Below are 22,927 nucleotides of genomic sequence, written 5' to 3' on the forward strand. Positions count from 1 at the left end.
TCAATTTACTTGATGAAGAACACACATGTTATTCAACTGATCTTTAAGGTGGCATATAAAACTAAGCTTTATATGTTATTAATAATGACAACACTATTAATTTTCACTTTTTCCCGGACATCAGATTTCATTATTCTCTTTATCTTTATGTATTCTTAAAGCAAAAAGACACAGAAGGGTAAAATGTATTCTCCTAGTTACACATGGTCGAGTTAAATAATGAGGTACGTGGAAAGGAAGTCTCTTCCAGACGATCCCACAAACTCTTCATGGAGAAGCTGGCTTTAGAGTTTCAAGGCCCAGGATTGTGGTCTCCCTTCTGGACAGCCCAGTGCATCAGAGAATCCTTCCAGGGACAAGAACACTTGAGAAGAAAGCTGAGTGCATTTCTAATTGCCAAGTCTTCTCTAGAGAAGATGGCCCTTGGGAGAAACAACTGAATAATATGTTTTTATAATTTCCTAAAGGTCTATACCAAAGGTTGGATTTCATGATCAAAATCAGACAGAAAACCCCAAACTTGACTCATTCATCCTCATTATTTCACTTTTTGCTTCAGTCTCTAGAAAACCTTGAACTGATTGGAACATACTTTAAAAACAGTTCTCTTATCAGTCTTTGCTATCCTTGGTTAATTGGCAGAGTCAAACACAGGATCATTCTCTTCCTCTAATCTAGACCTAGCTGTGCCTATTAACACTCAAATCCTCTGCTCTACATATTTTTTGGAAAAATGAGAAATGGAGTAAAGTGTTAATCTCACAAAACAATCTTGATCCTTTATAAGAGGGTACTCATACTGCAGTTGACAGACAAGAACTTAAGCAAACTTCCTCCTAGCAGATAAACCTTGGTTACTTGTTTAAATTCCATATACTCAGGTATGGTGAAATACAAACTTTTACTATACATCTGCTTTTTCTCATTCTTAATAGAATGCAGAGATTAATTTCTACACCATATGGTTCTTATAATAATCATTAAATGTTGAGTTTTTGCTCTGTGTTTGCACTATACTAACAGTTTTACATGCACTATTTCACTTGAAACACCTTCACAACAATCCTATGTGGTGGTACACTATTATATATATTTTAAAGAAAAGGAAACTTTGGTTAGAAGGTAAACAACTTGCCTAAGTCATAATGATAAAAAAAAAATAGAGGAGTGTGTATTAAAAATCAGGATGTCTGTGTCTAGCTCTTTAGAATGAGTACCTCTCCAGTATAGATTCAGTTTACTTCTGGGAACAGCAATGTCAGAGTTTGGACAAAGTCACTACCTGTGACCACATGGAATCATGGCAGTTTTTTTGCTAACATATGACATGTATAGTTACATGTTAATGAGTTCAGGATCTAGCTGACAAATCCAGAATGTTTGCACCCTAAAATTCTTCCAGTACCTTGCATTTTATCAACTCATATATGCTCTTTAAAGATGAGGAAACTGAGAGCCAGAGAGGAAACACATCTAACTGATTAGTAGTAAACAAGAAACCAAGTCTTCTAATGCCCAACGGTGATTTTTTTTCCCCACCACCACATCTTATAATCCTTAACATGCCTTAAGTCCAGTGTATACAAGGAAAAACATCACCCTAACGTGACAAAGAGAATTAACTTTCATCTCATATCTTCAGCAATATATGTCTTGACTCGCTAAGAAAAAGATCTAAGTCTGAGGTCAGGGATGCAGAAATTCAGTCATATTGCAGATACCACCCACTGCAGCAGAAATAAGGTCTTGCCTGGTTAGAACAAGATCCAGGAAAGTTTGAATATAATCACAATTAAAAAATGCCCCTGAGCTTGGAGTTTAATATATATTCCCAACCACAGCAAAGGGTACATTCTTTCCTTGCAAATGCAATAGTTTAATACGTTCTCCTTTTGGATCTCAATTTTTGAACTGAAGATTTTCTTCAAAAAATAGAATCCAAATGCTGTCCTGTCCCTCAATCCTATGCTAACTTAAAAATTGACTTAGGAATCCATAAATTATAAACCTATTCCTGAAAAATTATAAATAAATCCATACACAGGGAGAACAAATATTTCTGGAAAACATCCTAGAGCATCTGAAAGTAATCCCTCATGAAATATCAGAAAGTAAAGCTTTAATGATTTTAAGCCCTTAATAGAAAATGGAAATGTAAAAACTGGATTAAAAATCAGCAATTCTAGTTCACTTACCGTGGTTACCTCTGTAGTTAAGGGGAATGCCCAAGGTATTCAGGAATAAAAAATAGCCATTTCATGTAATGTCAAATCATGTACATTTCTCAAGTCCCCACTGACTGGACAATTCTACAGGAAGCAGAGATGTTAAGATGACACAAATTTATTCAAATGGATTCAGCAAGCATTCTCAAAACTCCAATGCCTTGGAAATTTGAGTCAAAGGAAAATAAAATGCTATGTTGAATTTGAAACCCAAAGTCCTAGGTACTAAGAAGAATCTTCTGATCCTCAGCACCTAGTCTATGGTTATAGAACAAGAGACTCAAGTATTTCTGTTACTTGATCAGCCCCTCTTCTTCTACTCTTAAAATGAAAAAACAGCTTCTTCTTGAATCTTAGTGTTTAGAGACGATACTGAAAATGTCAAAGGACTGATCTTTCTAGCTAAGGCTTTATCCTCCCAGGAATTAGTTATTTCTGTTGCTTAAGGTTTTGCCTAGAAGCAGATATTTGGGAGAATTCATTTATGAACAACACATCTTCACTTGATCAGTTCCTTCCCCTGCACTTTAAACTAGTGTATTAACAGCCTGCATTCTTGGTCTATAAAATTATGTGATAAAACACTCCTCATATAAGCCCTTGGGTATCATGAGCTGGGACATGGAGGACTCTAAATGATGAAACCATGGAGTTTCATCCAGGTGGCATATCCCTGAGGAAATTTCCCCACTCTTTGAGGTCACCAGAGGAGGTTGAGATACTGAGTCCATCTCTCAACTCTACTATAAGCACATCAGGATATACTCTGTCCTACAGGAAACTTGGGACTTGAATATTTTCAGGCAGAAACTATCTAGAGTTGGAAGCCATACAGAAGCTAAAATTCTAGTGCCAACATGTACAGTGTAGAAATGTAGAAAGTTACATTTTTATGCCTTCCCATTGACTTTTTTTTTTTAGAAGTTTAGGAATATCACTGGCCATTCAATGAAACAAGTCTGCCTAAGGAAATAGATTTCTTCAAATTTCTTCACACACACTATCCTCAGGACAGTGGAGATGGTAACAGCCAAATACATTCTGCCATCTTTCAAACACATACTGTAGCAAGTATTTCACAGCCTAGAAGAGAAGTTAAGTCACATATTATAAGAGTTAGAGCAGCAATTATATTTAAATGTATGACTAGGCAGTGGGTGGAAAACTGGGAAAAACAGTAATATAGCAGCTATCATCACTGAATACTATGTTCTTCATTCTATTAATATAGTCAATTACATTGATAGATTTTTATATATTGAAACAACCCTGCATTCCTCAGATAAATTCCACATGCTCTTGATATATAGTCCATTTTATAGGCTATTAAATTCAGTTTGCTAGTATTTTGTTGAAGATTTCTATGTCTATATTCATAAGAAATATTGATTAGAGTTTATTTTGTGTTATAGCTTAATATTTATAAAACATTTTATTTATTTTCTTATGATATCTTTGTCTAGTTTTAGGATCAGGGTAACACTTGTCTTCTACAATGAGTTAGGATGTGTTCCCTGCTGTTTCATTTTGGAAGAGCATAGTGTTAATTCTCCCTTAAGCGTTTGATAAAATTCACAAGTGAAGCTGTATTGGTCCAGGTCTTTCTTTGTGGCACGTTTTTAAATACTAATTCAGTCTCTTTACTTGTTATAAGTAATTTCACTTGACTCAGTTTCAGTGGTTTGTATCTTAAAGAATTTGTCCATTCCATCTATGGTATATAAATTGTTGGCATACAACCCGTTCATACTATCCCCCTATAATATGTTTATTTGTGTAATTTTGGTAGTAATGTCCCTTCTTTCATTCCTCATTTTTTATTTGAGTCTTCCCTTTTTTAGTCACACTACCTAAAGGCTGTCACTTTGATCTTTCAAAGAATCCATTTTCGGGGGGGTTTTTTCCTCATGTATATGTATTCTCTACACTTTTATCTAATTCATTTCTTTCTGCTCTAATCTTTGTTCTTTCCTTCCCTCTGTTCGCTTTGGTTTTAGTTTGCCCTTCTCTTTCCAGTGTCTTTAGAGGGAAAATTAGGTTATTGATTAGAGATCTTTCTTCTTGTTTTAATATGGGTGTCTATAGCTACAAGTTTCCCACTAAGGACGTATTTAGATGCATCCCATAGATTATACTATGTTATGTTTTCATTTTTATTTATCTTAGTAAATTTTCTAATGTTTATCATGATTTTTACTTTGACCCATTGATTATTTAGGAGTATGTTGTTTGATATCCACATATTTGTGAATTTCCCAAATTTCCTCCTGTTATGATTTTCAGTTTCATTACATTGTAGTCAGAGAATGTACTTTGTGTAATAAATATATTCAAATGTACTAAGTCTTGTTTTATGGCCTAATATATGCTCTAAGCTGAAGGATACCCATGTGCACTGGAGATGGATTTTTATTCTGCTGTTTTGAATGGCATGCTCTAAGAATATCTGTTAGGCATAGTTGGTTTATAACATTAAGAGTTCTCTTTGCTTGTTGAACTTCTGACTAGCTTTCTATTTATTATTGAAAGTGGCATATTAAAGTCTCCAGCTATTATTGTTGAATTGTCTCTTTATCCTCCCTACTGTGTCAGTAGAATACATGCATTCATGTGTTCTGGGGCTCTATTAGATACACATAGGTCTATGATTATTATATCTTGATTAATTGACTAATCATTATAAACATCCTTCTTAGTCTCTAGTAACAATTTATGGCTTAAAGTTTATTTTGTCATATTAGCATCTGTTCTTTCACCTCTCCTTTTGTCACTGTTTCCATAATATATATTTTTTGACTTCTTCACTTTCCCTTATATGCGTTTTTGAATCTAAATTATGAATCTTGTAGATAAAATACATATGAATCATGTTTTTTACCCATTCTGCCAATCTCTGCCTTTTCATTGGAGTGCTAAACCATTTATATTTTATATAAGTATTGCTAAGGTAGGATTTACATCTTACATCCACTCCTGCTAGTCCTTCACCTTCATCCTTCCCCTTGCCCCAGGTCCGCAGAACTGTGGGAACCTTTTGTTCGGGGCTCCCTCAGCCATGAGATGACTCCCACATCTGTGCTGATCCACCCGACTCTCTCGACTGGTGCAATATTCCATGAGAGATAACGGGACGGGGGAAGCTGATGCTTACTCTAGTTTTAGCCTCTTGCTTATAGAATCTCAGCAAGTGATTGAGCCTGTTACTTTCATTTGTGGCTTATTAGTTTATTCACTCCTCTGTCATCTGACAGCTCAGCTCTCTCTCCAGCTCAGCTGAGCCCTTAAGTCTATATGTAAAATTGTTATCTGTGACTAATGATGGTTTTATATCTTCTTTTCCAATCTTAATATCTTTCATTTTATTTTCCTGTACTATTGTATTGGATAAGACCTCTAGTCATATACTGAATAATAGTGATGGTAATGGACACTCTTAACTTGTTCCTGATCTCAGGGGGAAAGTGTTTCACTTTCCCTATGGAATATATTGAAATTTATAGAATTTTTGTAGATTCTCTACCAGCAAAGAATTTCTGTTTTATTAATATTTACTGAGGGTTCTAATCATGAACAGCTATTGATTTTATCATATTTTTCTGCATATATTGAAATAATCCTACAGATTTTTTCCCTTATTCTACTAAGGTGATAAATCAAATATAGCAAATAAATTGTTAATGCTAAAACAATCATGCATCCTTGGAACAAAGGAAATTTGAACAAGACATTACTCCTTTTATGTGCTGCTGAATTAAATTTACCAATATTTATTTCAGATTTTCTCATCTCTATTCATATGAAACTCATCTGCAATTATTTGTCAGATTTCAGCATCATGTTTACAGAACCCTCACCTTTTCTTTTCTCTTAAAAAATTTTTGTAGGACGGTCATTATTTTGTAGAATTCACTGAGGAAGCTGTCTGGACCTAAGCTTTCATGTTTCCAAGGGCCTTTAACTGAGTCATCTTACTTCCTTTTCCAAAGTATCCCTGGGTATTACTAAATTGCTTCTAACTCTCTGCTTCCCAGTCCATCCTTTAAACTCAATCAATATCTCCTTTCCACATATTCTCAAGTGTCTTTTTTAATTTATCTCATAACACTGTCAATAACTTATACAGAAGAATAAGCCTATTAATACCTTTCTGACCACAAGAATTTGGACCTATCCAGTAAGAAATAAGAATTCTGTGGGGGGAAGAAACATACTAATAGTGGTCATATCCCCATAAAATCTTTTGATATTTTCTTACAGCTCCGTTAGTTTTTTTCTGCACTATTCAGTTATTAAATAATTTTAATGGATGCATTTAATTGCAATTTTAATTTTTCTAAGACCATACTCACTTCTTTTTTGGTCAGCCCAATTCTATATAGGTATTATAATAAGCAAGGGACTCAAATCAAAATCTCAAGATACTTTCTCATCAAAGAACTTACTATAAACCTTTGTTGCACCATAAACTATGTCAGGAAGATTAGTGCCCACACAGCATGCAGCAAGTAAAGTTACAGCACCATTTCCTCTCCTTCACCGACAGGAACAAAACTAATCGCAAGCACCACGCATTCCCAGCCACTGGAGTGGGGACTGGAGGTCATTGTTTAGTAAACTCTGGATTCCCTCTGGTTTGTGGACATAACCGTACTCCAGATACCATGGTTCAGTTTGGGTTTGATACACGGGCTTCTAGGTGTTCTTATGTAACACTATCCTTCTACCACCTCTCCCTCAACAGGAACAACGCAGTCTTTTCCCTTTATCCATTCAACCCGAAACAGCTGACCCATGGGGAAGATAAAATGAACAGATATATCTGTGGTGCCAGGCCATTAAACACAATAAAGGCTTCACTGTGAAAAAAATATCCTGCCATAAATTAAGCTTACCATCGTGTTCCTGTAAGTACCTCCGCTTAGCCTGGCCCGCTAGCAATCCTGGCCGCTAGACTTTATCAATATTTAATTACTTAGGGGTTAAAATAGTCAATATATTTTCTACATAAAGTGCAAGAATGTTCTCATCAATGATGATGGGTATAGTATTCCATTAGAGTAATTATTTAATTTGTCCACTTATTCAGAGTTTTGTTCTTCTTCCAAGCCATTTCTAGTCATAGCCAATCTCCTGCAACAGAGATCCAACTGACGTTCCTGTTTTGGGAAGTACATCTTTTCATCATGGTAAGCTTCTGTGAACATTATTTTGAATTGATTCAGTAACCCAAGATCAGCAACTAAAATCCTGGCAGACTATCTGGCAAGGTGGTACAGTGTTAAGTCAATCACCAAGTCTTTAATTGCCATTGGGTATTGATAGGTTTTTGCAGTTTGGGGAAAAGTTTTCACAAAAACAATCTCATGCCCCCATGAGATTGTCAATTGGGTATAGTCTCTAACAAATGCTGCTGCATCTGGTGTGCATAGCGCTTCCCATAAATGCCCTTTACCTACCTGCAGAGAGGAAAAATCAGTAATACTGGGCCACTAAAGCTCACCCAAGTTGACCTCCCTCAAGTCTGTCTGGGTTTCATTTCTGCTTTCCTTAATACATTCTTTCATTTCCACATTTGGTATATTCAGAAGGGTAAAGAGAGTTCTGACATAGCTGTGAGACAGCAGTAATCCACTTCCCATCACATCAGGCAGCTTAGCAACTTTTTACATTGATTACTGGCCATGCTGAGAGTTCCATTATTCATCATTCTATACCCTTTTACTATTCATTGCTAGTATCTCTTTCGGGACATCTAAAAATAACCCCAATGTTAAACATAGTCAATAAATACCAAACCAAACTACAGCTGTAGTCATCTATCTGTAAATTGTCATCAATATGAATTGTATACATCACTTATTTTCTTAAAATCAGCCAGTTGAAAGTTTTCGCTTGAAAATCAGACAGTGTCCAATTTCTCTACCATGGAGAAAACAGGCCTGTAGTATTTTCCAAAGTCAGCCTTCAGTCAGTGTCATGTGAGTGAGATGGGTGGGAATACTGTCTCTGTTCTAAAGTGGTCTGGTGGAAGTGGTGTGGCTGCGTCCCTCTCTGGGATCGTGACTCACTTATGAGTACTTCTCCCTTTGCTATAACATCCGTTTCCATTAATTACTGATTTTGATCCACAATCTCTCCCTATCATCACGTTTTCCAGTTCAACTGTACTATTCTTCACAGGGCAGACTCTAAGAACAGTCTTCTTAACACATCTTTGGACACACACCCACGTAGATATCCTAAGCGCCCACAGGAAAAGAATCACAGGACTATCTTAGCAGCTTGATAATGAGGCTGCATTTGCAGATATCACTAAATGAGCTACAAGAGATGAAGTTATAGATCTACCCTAAAATATTTATTTTAGGAATACCTATTTTCAAATTTAACTGCATAGATATTGTGACTTGAGCATCAATACCAGCTTCCTTCGGTACACATAAATTTAAACCCATACTGCGCTCATTGGATCAGGCAATACCAGAGAAAAACTTTGTGCAGTGGTAAAGATATAAAACTGTGGAATTGCATTATCCTTCTCCTCTTCATCTAGGATCTTTATCCTACTGATCCTAAAAATATTTCCAGTGGCGTCATCACTGCAAGGGTTTCACAAGTTTGGATATTTGAAAGGACTCACCAGGCTCCACAGAGCATACTCACATAAGGCTTTTACTTAAAGAATGATGATACTGTGAAACAAGAGGAACAGAGTACAGCCAAGCATTGACGGCCCAAGAGACATCTAAACGCAAGCTTCCCGCAGTCGTTGTTCACACACAGACAGCAAGCTTCACCTCCAATTGAAACACCAAGATTTTCATGAGAGAATTCTCGTCTTCAGGAGCGCTCAGGGCAGAAGTCCCTCTGGCCAAGCCTGCTCTGCTAAGTGAAAACCATCAGCTTAAAAAATATATAAAAAATAAATTTAAAAAACTGGCCCTTGCAGTTACCAGGGGAGTTTTGGACTTTAAGAAACACACTGAGGATCCCACTGCCATTATCCTGGTCAAGGGTCAAAGCCAAGCATAACCAGAGGCAAAAATAGAGTTTTCCCATTGAGCAGTACAATAACTCTCTCCTGGGCTTCCCTGGTGGTGCAGTGGTGATGAATCCGCCTACCAATGCAGGGGACACAGGTTCGACCCCTGGTGCGGGAAGACCCCACATGCTGTGGAGCAACTAAGCCCATGTGCCACAACTACTGAGCCTGTGCTCTAGAGCCCGGAAGCCACAACTAATGAGCCCGTGCTCTGCAACTATGGAAGCCCGTGTGCCTGGAGCCTGTGCTTCGCAGCAGAGAAGCCACTGCAATGAGAAGCCCACACACTGCAATGAAGAGGAGCCCCCACTCTCCACAACTAGAGAAAGCCCACGTACAGCAACAAAGACCCAACACAGTCAATAAATAAATAAATAAATTTATAAAAAATAAATAAATAACTCTTTCCTGCACAGTCTATCCACTGACTCCTGGTCAAGCCATTAAATTTAAATCACTCATAATCATTCCTTCTCCTGCATATATCATTCATAGAACATAAAAAACAAGTGGACAACTAACAAACTACTAACACCTTGTATGATCAAATGAGGTATGGTCATTTTTACAAGAAGCATTTCAGTTAGCCAAATATTCCACCACAAACTTGTTCATAATCACACACAAGTTTGATAACTATTTTATCTCCTCCCACCACTAAAATCTGAACTTTGTGAAAGGTATCAATATATTGATTTAGCATAAAAATTCACTGGTTGTTAACTAACTCTAGTTCCTCCTCTAGCCAATCAGCTTTCATTGGATGGACATCATGGGAAGATTTTAATTCAATATCCTAAAACATCTGATCATCAATATCAATATTATCAGAGATTTTGTTGAAATCAAATTAATCCTACTAGATATAATTATATTAACCCAAATAACAGGTGCATTATTATTCATTTATTGACTCCCTTTTTCACAACAATTATTTCTTTCTATTATTTGAATTAATTTTCACCCAGACCCCCATTTGACACAACCCAGGGTTCCCCTTATCTTCCAGTTACCTAAGGCCTGTTTTGCAGACTATATTATGAATCCATTGGATTCTGCCCAATAATTAATAAAATCCATATGATACCAATACCGTTATAATCCAGTTCTTCTGGTCCCGCTCTTAATTCTGCTCATTGGGTGGATTTACACTCTCCTCTTCAGTGAATCGGTTTCTGTGCTGCTACTTACCAGATTGAGTGATGGCTCTCCGCTCTTGAGCCACCGTCTGCAAACCATACTGCTTGTTAGGCATCCTCCAAAACCTGATGGTGGGAAGGGCCACATTCATCTACGAGGTTTGGAATGTAGGGCTCAAAGGCAAAGCAGCCATTGTTCATGTAAGCGATGGCTACCCCATTGGCGTGTGCTTGAATTTGACTTTCTATTTGATAAAATAACTCTTATGTTCATTTCCCTACATACTAGAATGATTATCTGATAAAATCCAGGGTATTTTAGATCTCAATAATCTATGTCATTCTTAATAAAAAGCAGTTTCAAATAAAGTCCATTTAGAAGTTAGCAATCATCTTTCAGCGTGCTCCTTTTAGCTGTTTCAGGTAACTTCTCAGTCCAAAAACACACTGATACCAATAAGTGGCAATTCTAGCATCCCTTTGCAAAAGGCATTATTCAGAAAAGAGAAAAAAAAATTTGTGACTTTGTTTTTAGGAACAGAGAATCATCATTCAGAAGAGCACCCATATGTGGAGAAAAGGTAACTTTCCGACCCTGTCGGTGGGAATGTAAATTGGTGCAGCCACTATGGAAAACAGTATGGAGGTTCCTCAAAAAATTAAAAATAGAACTGCCATATTACCCAGTAATCCCACTTCTAGGTATTTATCCAAAATAATTTAAGTAGGAACTGAAGGAAGTATCTGCATTCTTATGTTTATTTCAGCATTATTCTCAATAGCCAAGATGTGGAAACCCAAACGTCCATCAGCATATGAACGCAGGGACTTCCCTGGTGGCACAAGGGTTAAGAATCCACCTGCTAATGCAGGGGACACGGGTTCGATCCCTGGTCCAAGGAGATCCCACACTCCATGGAGCAACTAAGCCCATGCACCACAACTACTGAGCCCATGTGCCACAGCTACTGAAGCCCGCAAGCCTAGAGCCTGTGCTCCTTAACAAGACAAGCCACTGCAATGAGGAGCCAGGGCACCACAACGAAGAGTAACCCCCGCTCGCCACAACTAGAGAAAGCCTGCGCGTGCAGTAAGGAAGACCCAACGCAGCCAAAGATAAATAAATAAATAAATTTATTTTTAAAAATATATGAGTGGATGTTTTAATGTGGTATATACATACATGGAATATTATTTAGCCTTTAAAATGAAGGAAATCCTGCCATTTGTAACAACGTGGATGAACCTCGAGGTCATTATTCTAAGTGAAATAAGTCAGTGATAGAAGGGCAAATACTGCATAATTCCATGTATATGCATTTTATAAAATAATCAAACTCAGAAACAGAGAGTAAAGTAACGGTTGCTAGGACCTGGAGGGAGGCAGGAATGAGAAGTAATTATTCAATGGGTCTGGAGTTTCCATCTGAGAAGATGAAAAAGTTACGGAGATGATGGGTGGAGGTGTTTGCACAACAATGTGAATGCATTTGATGCCACTGACCTGCACACTTAAAATGGTTGCAATGGTGAATTTCATGATATGTGTATTTTATGACAACAAAAAAATCAAGGAGAGGGACAGGCTGTGAGTGAGGCTGCAGTAAAGTGCGAAGGATCGAGGGTAGAGCTGAGAGCGCGGCTTCCCTCCCTGCTCTGAACTTCAGGAGCGCATCAATTTGGTTTACAGATAAAGGCTGATGAGAAAGAAAGGCGATTCTGTGCCGGGTTCCAGCCAGCCCTTCATCACATCGGAAGCTGAGGGAGAGACTATAGGAGAGCCTCCTTCCTGCTGTGTTTCTGTTCTCTGCCTCTGCACGTCTTTATACACGCGTGCTTGGCTGCGTGTGATCTTCTCAGTGGCTACTCTGCGAAAGCACAGCGTACAGTAACGTCACTGCAAGATCCTGTGGTCCTCTCTCTGCGTGGCAGAGAGAAAAGCTACATAACACATCATGAGAATCTGTCACCTAGGGGCTCATCCCAAAGGAAGTTGATATGTCTATGACTTTTAAATGACTCAATCTTTGGGAGCTGGAAATCCTGCCTTCTACGTCTCCCCAGTCCGTCACTGATAAAAATGTCACAATGTCCCAGGGTAGTCGGGCACATAACTTTGAAGACTGGCATGTCCATTCTCAGGGCAACAGTACCATTCCAAACCGTCGTGTTTCAGAGAGAAATCCATTCTCTGAACCCTGACCTATGCCTAAAACCACCCCCATACCCCCTACCAGCCTCACCAATGCCAACATGAGCCACAAAGCCCTATCTGCCAGCTTTCCACTTACCTGCCCCCAGTCCCATCCTAAGCTGTACCCAGAAGTCTGTGCTTAACCAAAGCTCCACTGCCTTTCTCAAACTGGCCTCTAATGTCTGTGAGAGCCAAGTGGGAGTAAAGGAAAGTCCTCGGCTAACACATCAGGGAGGACTCCAACGGGGCCAATTACTAGTCCTCTGAGGACCTGAGAGGTCAATGCATTACCAAACCCTGCCCTTTGTGAAAGTCTATTTAAACATTTCTCTAGAGTCAATGAAGAAAGAATTACAGAGAAGGACCTTTAAGTAAATAACAGCCACGGAGCCACCCATCAACCAGCTGAAGACCTGTTTAGGAGACACTGCTCCCAAGGTTAGTACGGGTTACAAGGAGGGCTTCGCTCAGGAATACAAGGAGTTCTCTCCACATTGTTCACGGATTTTCAGGACACCAAAATTCAGCAGAGTTGATTTGATAAAACCATGTCCAATCAAATGGATTTGATTTATTTATACATTTTATTATTCCATATATTAGCTTTTCCTGATTTGAAGAATTTTTTATAATATATATTTTGAAGATGTATCTATAATCTCCTGAGAAGCCAAGTGAGTCATAGTTAAATTCTAGATCATCAAACTTTCCTAATTAAACAGTTCATTTTCTGATTAAATCCAGACTGATAATGGGAACCAAAATAAACTACAATGTCCAAGACTGGGAAAGTTGTCTAGAGACATAAGAATTCCAGAGTCCCACCTGTTAGTTTATGGAGTTTATTTGCAGCTGTGGGGCAAATGTCTGGTGGGAAGAAAGCAATGACTGGACTTGATCTAAAAACTGAGGAATGCACAACCAACAAATCCAGGTTGGTGATAACTAATTCTTTTTCCCCAATTTTAAGTACATTAACTTAATTTAGCCAATTTTGTTTCACTGAAATAACTTTTGTAGTTAGATTCTGTGAATTGAAGTTTCATTTTTCTCTCTAAAAATGAATTTGGACACAATAACGTGAAAATATCGATAGAAAACATTGTCTCTAAGATAATGTTTCAACTGTTGAGGACTAAAGTCACTTTACAGGAATATGATTGATATTTGTGTATCACTAAGTAGGTTGATTCTGTAGATATGATGAAATATTTCAGTATTGAATTTAAAATATCATCACTCAGAAATATTGTGATCTTTCCAGCTGGACCATGGGCTCACAACCCAGGATGAACTGATGGAAAGGATGCACAATGTAACCGAATTTATTCTGCTGGGCCTGACCCAGGATCCAGAACTGCAGAAACTCTTATTTGCTCTGTTTTTAATCACCTACGTAATCACATTGGCAGGTAACCTGCTCATCTCAGTCACCATCTTCATCAGCCCAGCCCTGGGTTCTCCCATGTACTTTTTTCTGTCCTATCTGTCCATTATAGATGGTTTCTACTCTTCTGCCATAGCGCCCAAATTGATCTTTGACTTGATCTCTGAAGAGAACACCATATCCTTCAGTGGCTGCATGACTCAGCTCTTTGCTGAGCATGTCTTTGCTGGAGCTGAGATCATCCTGTTGGTGGTCATGGCCTACGACCGCTATGTAGCCATCTGTAAGCCCTTGCACTACGTGACTGTCATGAGCCGACCTGTGTGTGCTTTCCTGGCTGGGATGGCTGGGGCCCTAGGCTTTCTCCACGGAGGGATCCAGATTTTGTTCATGGCTCAGTTACCATTCTGTGGCCCCCGTGTCATCGACCATTTCATGTGTGATCTGACACCTCTCCTGGAGCTGGCCTGCACGGACACGCACACTTGGGGGCCCCTGATCGCTGCCAACAGTGGGTCACTGTGTTTGCTTACTTTCTCGATGCTGGTTGCTTCCTATGTTGTCATCCTGCGCTCCCTGAGGACTCGTAGCTCTGAAGGGCGTCGCAAAGCCCTGTCGACCTGTGCCTCTCATGTCACCGTTGTCGTCTTATTCTTTGTACCTTGTTCATTCCTGTACCTAAGACCCACGACCTCTTTCCCCAGTGACAAAGCTGTGACTGTGTTTTGCACCATAGTAACTCCTATGTTGAACCCTTTAATCTACACCCTGAGAAATGCAGAAGTGAAAAATGTCATGAAGAAACTCTGGGCACAAATAATGAAAACTGGTGATAAGTAAATCTTGTGTGGAGTACTTAGGCAAAAAACAAAACAAAATAAAACTAGTGACATTTTACAAATATTTATTCCCTTTCTTGGTTGATTGAACTTGGGACACATTATCCTGCAGGGTCCACGTTCTTTAGGAGCTCGTATACTGTGAGCAGGGCTGATACCCATTCAGGCAGAGTAGACACCGTGCCTAGAGCCCAAGACAGTCTTAGGAGCTCCTGAAATGTTTTAATTTCTTTTAAAACGGGAAGAAAAATTAATAAAAACCAAATGCAACTTGGATTACAGTCATCTATATAACCATGCAATCATGAAATGAAATTTTTAATATATTTATGGAGAAAAGAACCCACGTTGACAAAAAGTATCAAGGGCCCACAGAAGTCATAATTTCGCCCTGATCGTGGGTTTGAAACAGATCAACAACGATATTCTTGAACACTCAGTACACCCAGCACCATAGCTAGAATGAGTTTCTAAAAGAGGGAAAAACGACGCCACATGAAAAAAGTGTAGAACAGTAGGGAAAGAGTCTTCAAAAAGTACATTTATCAAAATACACGTTTTCTGAGCTTCCTAACTTTGAGGTTTATAAATGTTCTCCCACTACAGCAATAAAAAGAAACGTTTTACTTATCGCAATCCCCAAAAGAGAGCACTTGCACACAAAAGTACTTTTCAAAAATTACATTTACATCATTCTCTGTAGTATACGATAGTCTGCAAAAAGAATTGGAAACAGAATTGGCTGGCATAAAAGAAACATAATTGTGAAAGACTGTAGAGTTAAGGCAGACAATATCTGAACATTAAAGTCTGGTTTTAGACATTGACGAAGGAAAAGAAGATTCTGAAAATGAAACAGCTGTCATAAGAAATTACCAGTGATTTAAGAACACATGTGTGTCACAGAACTGGACAACAGCCATAAATGTGAATTACAGGAAAGAATCCATACCGTGAACGTAGCGAAATTCTAAGAGATTCAGAAACAGTCAGATGCTTTGAAGTCAGAGGTTAAGAGCTCTGGGTTTGGGGTTTTGGTCTCTTCTTGTCTCCAGCATTAATCACTCCAGTAAATGTTAGCATATCGTTTCACCTCTCTACCCATTTTTTTCCCGCCTGTAAAAGGGAAATAACATTATGTATTTCCTTAAGTTAAAGGACTTAAACTGGAAAATGAGTCAGCTGAAAATTAATGAAAATCGCTCAGACAGTGTTACAGCCTTCAGAGATGCCAGCAGGGCATAAGGTAAGCTGGGACCTGTGGCTCCTGACAGAGGACCCCAGGAACCCGGGGTCCTGCTGTGATTCACCAGCCATGGTCACAGGGAGACCACACATCTGTCCCAGCCTCGCTTCACTTCAAAATGCTAGATCAGCTCTGCCATGAGCAGGTCTCTGGATATTGAGAGCTAGCCCATCACCAACTCCCTATTCTGGGGTTAAAATGCCCTTAAATATTTCTGCAGTTACAAATGGGAGAGCTGATTGGATCAACTGTGAGATCCTTGAGCAGAACTTATTTCAGAAGCTCTCACTGAAGATGGATCCTGTCCTGTCCCTTCCTCTGGAAGAAAGAGGAGAAGGGAGAGCCCAGGGCAAGAGACGAAATGGCCAGTCACTGTACAGAGCTTGCGACTCTGGGAAAGAGCTCAGAAACTTGTTTTCACATTTCTCAACAAAGGAATTGAATATCATGTGATTCTGGCATTTCTCATGTTCTCAGGACTTTAAATCAGGTTAGATTTACTGTGTATAAATAGGCTTCTTTTTTTAAAGGTTTATTTTATTTATTTATTTAATTTGGGGCTGCATGGGGTCTTCGTTTCTGTGCACGGGCTTTCTCTAGTTGTGGAAAGCTGGGGCTACTCTTCATTGTCATGCGTGGGTTTCTCACTGCAGTGGCTTCTCTCATTGCGGAGCATGGGCTCTAGGCGCACGGGCTTTAGCAGTTGTGGCACGTGGGCTTACTAGTTGTGGTGCACAGGCTTAGCTGCTCCATGGCATCTGGGATCTTCCTGGCCCAGGGATCAAACCCGTGTCCCCTGCACTGGCAGGTGGATTCTTAATCACTGCACCACCAGGGAAGTCCATAAAAAGGCTTTAAAAATAGATGTTTTGCCAAATTTTCCTATGAGCGATCATTGTGTAAATATATGCAAGTGTGTGCTTAGAAAATCAAATTTATCATTTAAACATCTAGCTGTAATAGAATGAGGTGAAAACAACGATGATGGTGACACTCATGGCAGGGATGACGATGGCCATTTACTGAGCCCTTTCTGTGAATAAAGTCTTGTTTTGGAGGCAGCAAATTTCTGATCTTGATTTATGTCTTTTTTTAAATTGCATTTAAGCCTCTGTCTAAAATCATTCTAACAAAACAATAAATACTGGAGAGGGTGTGGAGAAAAGGGACCCCTCCTGCACTGTGGGTGGGGATGTAAATTGGTGCAGCCACTGTGGAGAACAGTATGGAGGTTCCTGAAAAAACTGAAAGTCGAGTTACCATATGATCCAGCAGTCCCACCCCTGGGCATATATATGGACCAAACCATAGTCCAAAAAGATACATGCACCCCGATGTTCACTGCAGCACTATTTACAATAGCCAAGACATGGAAGCAACCTAAGTGTCTATCGACAGATACTTGGATAAAGAAGGTACATATATACAAGGGAATATTACTCAGCCATAAAAAAGAATGAAATAATGCCATTTGCAGCAACATGTTTGGACCTAGAGATTATCATACTAAGTGAAGCAAGTTAGACAGAAAAAGACAAATATATCATATCACTCATATGTGGAACCTAATTTTAAAAAAAAGATACAAATGAACTTATTCATAAAACAGAAACAGACTTAACAGAAATCGAAAACAAACTTATGTTTACCAAAGGGGAAACGTGGCAGGGAGGGATAAATCAGGGTCAAGGAAGGAACACACACTATTACGTGTGAGGCAGCTGGCCGGCAAGGACCTGCTGTGCAGCACAGGGAACTCTGCTCCGCACCCTGTGATGACCTCCACGAGAAAGGAATCTGCAAAGGAACGAACGCATGTGTGTGTCCCTCAGTGCCTTTGCTGTAAACCTGAAACCAGCACAACGCTGTTACTCAGCTGTGCTCCAGTGAAATTAGAATAAAAAATGCTTCTTTATTTGAACTTAATGGTGACCTACCCTGAGGATGCTGTGACCATCAACAAATCAATGCTAGTCTGAAAAATTGTAACAGCTTTTCTCACTGTGTGTCTACTGTGTGCAAAGTGCTTTGTATTCATTTTGTTCTTTAATTCTCACTACAGTCCAGTAAGTGCAGTAATACTGATATTCCCATTTCATAAATTAGAAAACAAAGGGTCAGAGAGGTTAATTACATTGCTCGAGATCAAGTAGCTAAAATGTGGCTGAATCAGAATTCAGATCTAAGCCCATCTGACCCAAAGTCTTTGTGCTTTACCAAACTCATTTTGCATCGCCTTAATACAAACAGACAACAAACAAAATTTCACACTTTCTCCTGAATCTTTGGAATTCTCTTCTTGAAACCCTTTGGCCTTCATTGTTTAAACCAACTTGAAGGTGGATTTTCTTTCACAGATAGACCTGAAACGCAGGCGTCTGTGGAGAACCAGCTAGTGACCAGCTGGTAATTTATACCTCCATGACTGTTTGATTCCAGGAACAGGAAATTCATCTTTTACATCTGCATCAGTTTATACATAAAGGAGTACCCTATGACATATCGTAGTACTTTCCTCTGTTAATTTTTTTTTAATTAGCAAACATGCTTGATAGGAGCATGTGTTCATTCTGCTGTTGTCCATTAAAATTAGATAAATAAATAAAAGAAAACTCTGCTTGAGGTAGGGAGTTCAAGAGAGGTAGAAAACTATTTTTTAGGTAGCTTGCTAGTAGCCACATAACAATGAGCTATGGAATAAAAATACCAAATACAGGTCTTCTCTTTTTACTCCACAAGTATATTTTCAACAGTAATTAAAATGCAGAGGCTCACGTTATTTCTGGTGTTTATTCTTCCATTTCCCACCGGCAGGGAGAGAAACTAACATTCATTAGACTCATATCACCTGTCAGATAGGATGCTCTTCACACTCAGTCTCCTTTCATAAGGGCATAAGGGTTAAACTGCCCATTTTTGGACAAGCATCTTTTTTGCCTAAGATGCTGTATATGCTGAAGAGAGAAATAATATAGCCCTAGGGAGTAACTTTTAGGATGGTTCAGGCTTAACCAAGTTTATGGAAGAAGTTGAAAGAGGGAGTGGAGGAGGAGAAAAGATGACGGTGACTGGAAGGATGTCTACAGAACGGTTGCTTGTGATTAGCTCTAGGTGATGGGCTTATAAGTGGATTTACACGCACACACGCACACACACGCACACGCAAGCACGTACACACACTCATGCACACAAAAGCACACACACAAACACACGCGCGCACACACATGCACACACACGTGCACACACGCGCACACACACGCACACATGCACACATATGCACACAGGCATGCACATACACGCACGTACTCGCACACGCGCGCATGCACACACGCACGCACGCACACGCGCGCGCATTCACACACGCACGTGCACACACACGCACGTGCGCGCACACACGCACACACATACACACGCACACACACATACACACTCGTGCACACAAACACGCACAGGCACATGCATACACGTGTGTGTTGTCAATCTTTCTTATTTTCTAAATTCTAAAACAGATATGTGTTTGGGAGGAAAACTATTTCACATAGTCTCCAAAATGGAGATACAGCTTCCTTTGTAAACAAGATCAGTAATAATTTAATTATCTAGAAAACTTGTTGATATTTACTCACGTATTAATTCCAGCAGGTTGAAATATTTCAAAAATAAGCAGCATTCATAACATAATTGGGCTGCTGTTAATCATGATTTGGACGACAAAAACCAAGGGGGCACTCGATCAGTCCTCTATGCTATTTGATATCTTAACTGCACTGAAAACAAAGGTGCTTTTCAAATTTCAACTAAAGTAAGTATTCTTTTCTAGAAGCCTCTTGAGATTTAATTGCAGGAAGCTGGCAAAAAGATTATTTTTTAGTAACCCTCACTATGATTTCATATTTCATAGTTAATTGGAAAATTAGCTCAATTATACTTTTATTACCTAACAGGAGAAATGAATTGGTATAGAATTCAAGATCTGTTATACCTAGCTGTTTATAACTACACCATCAAAATGTGGCAAAGTAAAAAAGACAATATTTCTCTAAGAATTCTGCACTGTTGTTTTTGTTAGGCGTAGAAGTTTGGGGGTAAAACAATAACTATTTCCTAATAATCTCCTGAACTCAATGGTTGCTGGAGACTAATTTCAAATATTTATAGTAGAAAAATTGCTTTTCATACTAATTTCCCATCTGTTTTTTCTTAGTGTAGAAAGTGAATATTTGCAGCATGGTAAATTACAGATTATTTGCCAACCAGAGAATAAGCTTGTTGTAAATCACAAGAGCCTATACTCTTAAAGGGTGCAGCTTGGGATGGGATGCGATCAGAGTTTGTAAAACCAGGTAAGGAAAGAAATGAACATTGATGTATGTTTTAAATTCCAAAACACTAGAATCCCTTAGAGTTTGAAACAGGTAGAGGAAAAATGAAAGGAAATGTCACTTTGCATCACTGGCCAAAAAATAAGCCATTCTGTTCTAAATGAAGGATATATTTCAAACTTAATAGAGATAGAAAAGCAAAAGAAAGCAGCCTCTTTTTTTTAAGTTTTAAAATTTATTTATTTGTTTATTTATTGGCTGCATTAGGTCTTCGTTGCTGTGCAAGGGCTTTTCTCTGGTTGTGGCAAGCGGGGGCTTCTCTTGCTTGCAGTGCGTGGGCTTCTCATTGCAGTGGCTTCTCTTGCTGTGGAGCACGGGCTCTAGGCGTGTGGGCTTCAGTAGTCGTGGCTGTAAAGCGCAGGCTCAGTAGCTGTGTTTCATGGGCTTAGCTGTGGGATCTTCCCGGCCCAGGGATCGAACCTGTGTCTGCTGCATTGGCAGGCGGATTCTTAACGACTGTGCCACCAGGGAAGTCCCAGCAGCCTCTTTATGGAAGGTTACAAAGGGTTGGGGTATATGTGCCATCCGTTGGATTAAAAACTCTGCGTAGGTTGTCTAATTTAATTTTCACGATAATGTTTTGGACATATATTATCTTTATGTTTATTTTAAAGACATGCATCAGAGGCCTCTAGAAGTTTGGTCACTTACCCAAGGTCACGCCATGAAGAAGCATGAGAAAAAAGACTTAAACTCAGGTCTTAGCTCCAGTCTCCAGAACCAAGATCTCAGCCTCTGCTGTAAAGCAGCAGCCACACCGCTGACGTCATAAAGGGGGTGAGAAGGAACAGACGCCGTATATGCACACCGGCAGCTACGTACAGCTGCATGAGAAGTTATTTGCCTTAAGTGTTTTGCCTCTTATTTCTGTAACTCAGTCAATTATCACATAGGCTCAAATGATGTCAGCATGTATTGCTACTTAAAGATTGGGGTGACGGATCAAAAATTACTGATTTTGAGTTTTGGTTTAGGCAGTTCAAAGCTAGATAACCTTAATAAATCAATTAACCGCATAAGAAGACATGGTCCCCATTTCTGAAACAGAGATAATAATCACTTATGCCATGTATTTTTCATATAGTTGTTTAATAATCAAATTATGCAATTCAAATGAAAGACTAAGTAAATCGGTAAAGTCTATGAAGATGAAAGAGTGGATAAGATGGATTAAGATGATATGTGGCAATAAAAAACAAGTTTTGGTTTGTGCCTCTTTCAGAAATAAAGTCATTTTTACTTCCTGCTTTCCCACTCGTTAGCCACATGCAATTTCTTATTGTGTGAGGAACTTGGTCACGGCATTTTTTACCTCTTTATTTCTCAGGGTGTAAATGAGTGGATTCAACATAGGAGTCAGGATACCGTAAAATACTGCCATGTTTTTGTCTATAGACAAAGTAGATGATGGCCGCATGTAAGTACATATACACAGCACGAAGAACAAGGCGACGACAGTGACGTGGGCCCCACACGTGGAGAGGGCTCTGCGCCTCCCCGCTGCCCTGTGGGACCTCAGGGAGAGCAGGATGGCGAGGTAGGAGGCAGCCAGCCTGAGGAAGTTCAGCAGGCAGATCACTCCGCTGTTGGCCGCCACCAGCAGGCCGATGACATCTGTGTTGGCGCAGGCAAGTTCCAGCAAGGGGTACAAGTCACAAAGTGATTGATCACGTTCGGCCCACAGAAGGGCAACTGCAGGACCAGCAGGAGCTGAGCCAGCGCGTGCAGGAAGCCCCCCAGCCAGGCCAGCCCCACCAGCAGGGCACAGAGGTGCCTGGTCATGGTGGTGGTGTAATGCAGGGGCTTGCAGACGGCCACGTAGCGGTCACAGGCCATCACCGTCAGCAGGATGATGTCAGCTCCTCCAAAACAATGGGCAACAAAGAGCTGAGCCATGCAGCCCTCATAGGAGACGGCTCTCCCCTCACACAAGGAGTCAGCGATGAGTCTAGGGGCCATAGAGGAAGAATAACAGGTGTCAACACACGACAGGTTGGCCAGGAAAAAATACATGGGGGACGCCAGGCTGGGACTAGAGGTGACGGTGACCGCAATGAGAATATTGCCACAAACGGTGACCGCGTAGATGATCAGGAAGGCCGCAAAGAGAACTCTCTGCACTTCTGGGTTCTGCGAGAGTCCCAGCATGAAAAATTCTGTGACATTGTGTGGTGTTTCCATAGAGCCCAAAGACACTGAGGACGCAGGTACAGTATCGTCTAAAAGTCAAGAGAGAAGCAACTGTTACAGGATTTCCCTTAGCCGCACAGCTTCCCTTTACCCCGCTCAGCCTCTTCTGTTCCACGGTCCTTGTGCCAACTCAGCCTGTGGACCACAGAATACGAGCATGTCTGTTCACGTCAGCATCACGGGGCACTAGACGTCTAACTTATTACATGAAAATAGCTTAATTATCTAAATTTTAATTGATTTTGTTTGTGCTGAAATGGAACATTTGGCAGACATTGATTTT

General features: G+C 39.7%; 1 protein-coding gene and 1 pseudogene across 1 annotated transcript; one reads left to right on the top strand and one right to left on the bottom strand.

Annotated features, from left to right (window-relative positions):
• The first annotated feature begins 13,897 nt into the window (after positions 1 to 13,897).
• Positions 13,898 to 14,827, top strand: LOC130861687 (olfactory receptor 4C45-like). The gene has a single exon (XM_057750781.1). The coding sequence runs from the start codon at positions 13,898 to 13,900 to the stop codon at positions 14,825 to 14,827; it is 930 nt and encodes a 309-aa protein (XP_057606764.1).
• A 6,885-nt stretch (positions 14,828 to 21,712) lies between these two features.
• Positions 21,713 to 22,665, bottom strand: LOC130860204 (olfactory receptor 4C3-like; annotated as a pseudogene).
• Positions 22,666 to 22,927: the final 262 nt, after the last annotated feature.

The sequence above is a fragment of the Hippopotamus amphibius genome, chromosome 9 (genome assembly GCF_030028045.1).
Source record: "Hippopotamus amphibius kiboko isolate mHipAmp2 chromosome 9, mHipAmp2.hap2, whole genome shotgun sequence".
NCBI classification, from domain to species: Eukaryota; Metazoa; Chordata; class Mammalia; order Artiodactyla; family Hippopotamidae; genus Hippopotamus; species Hippopotamus amphibius.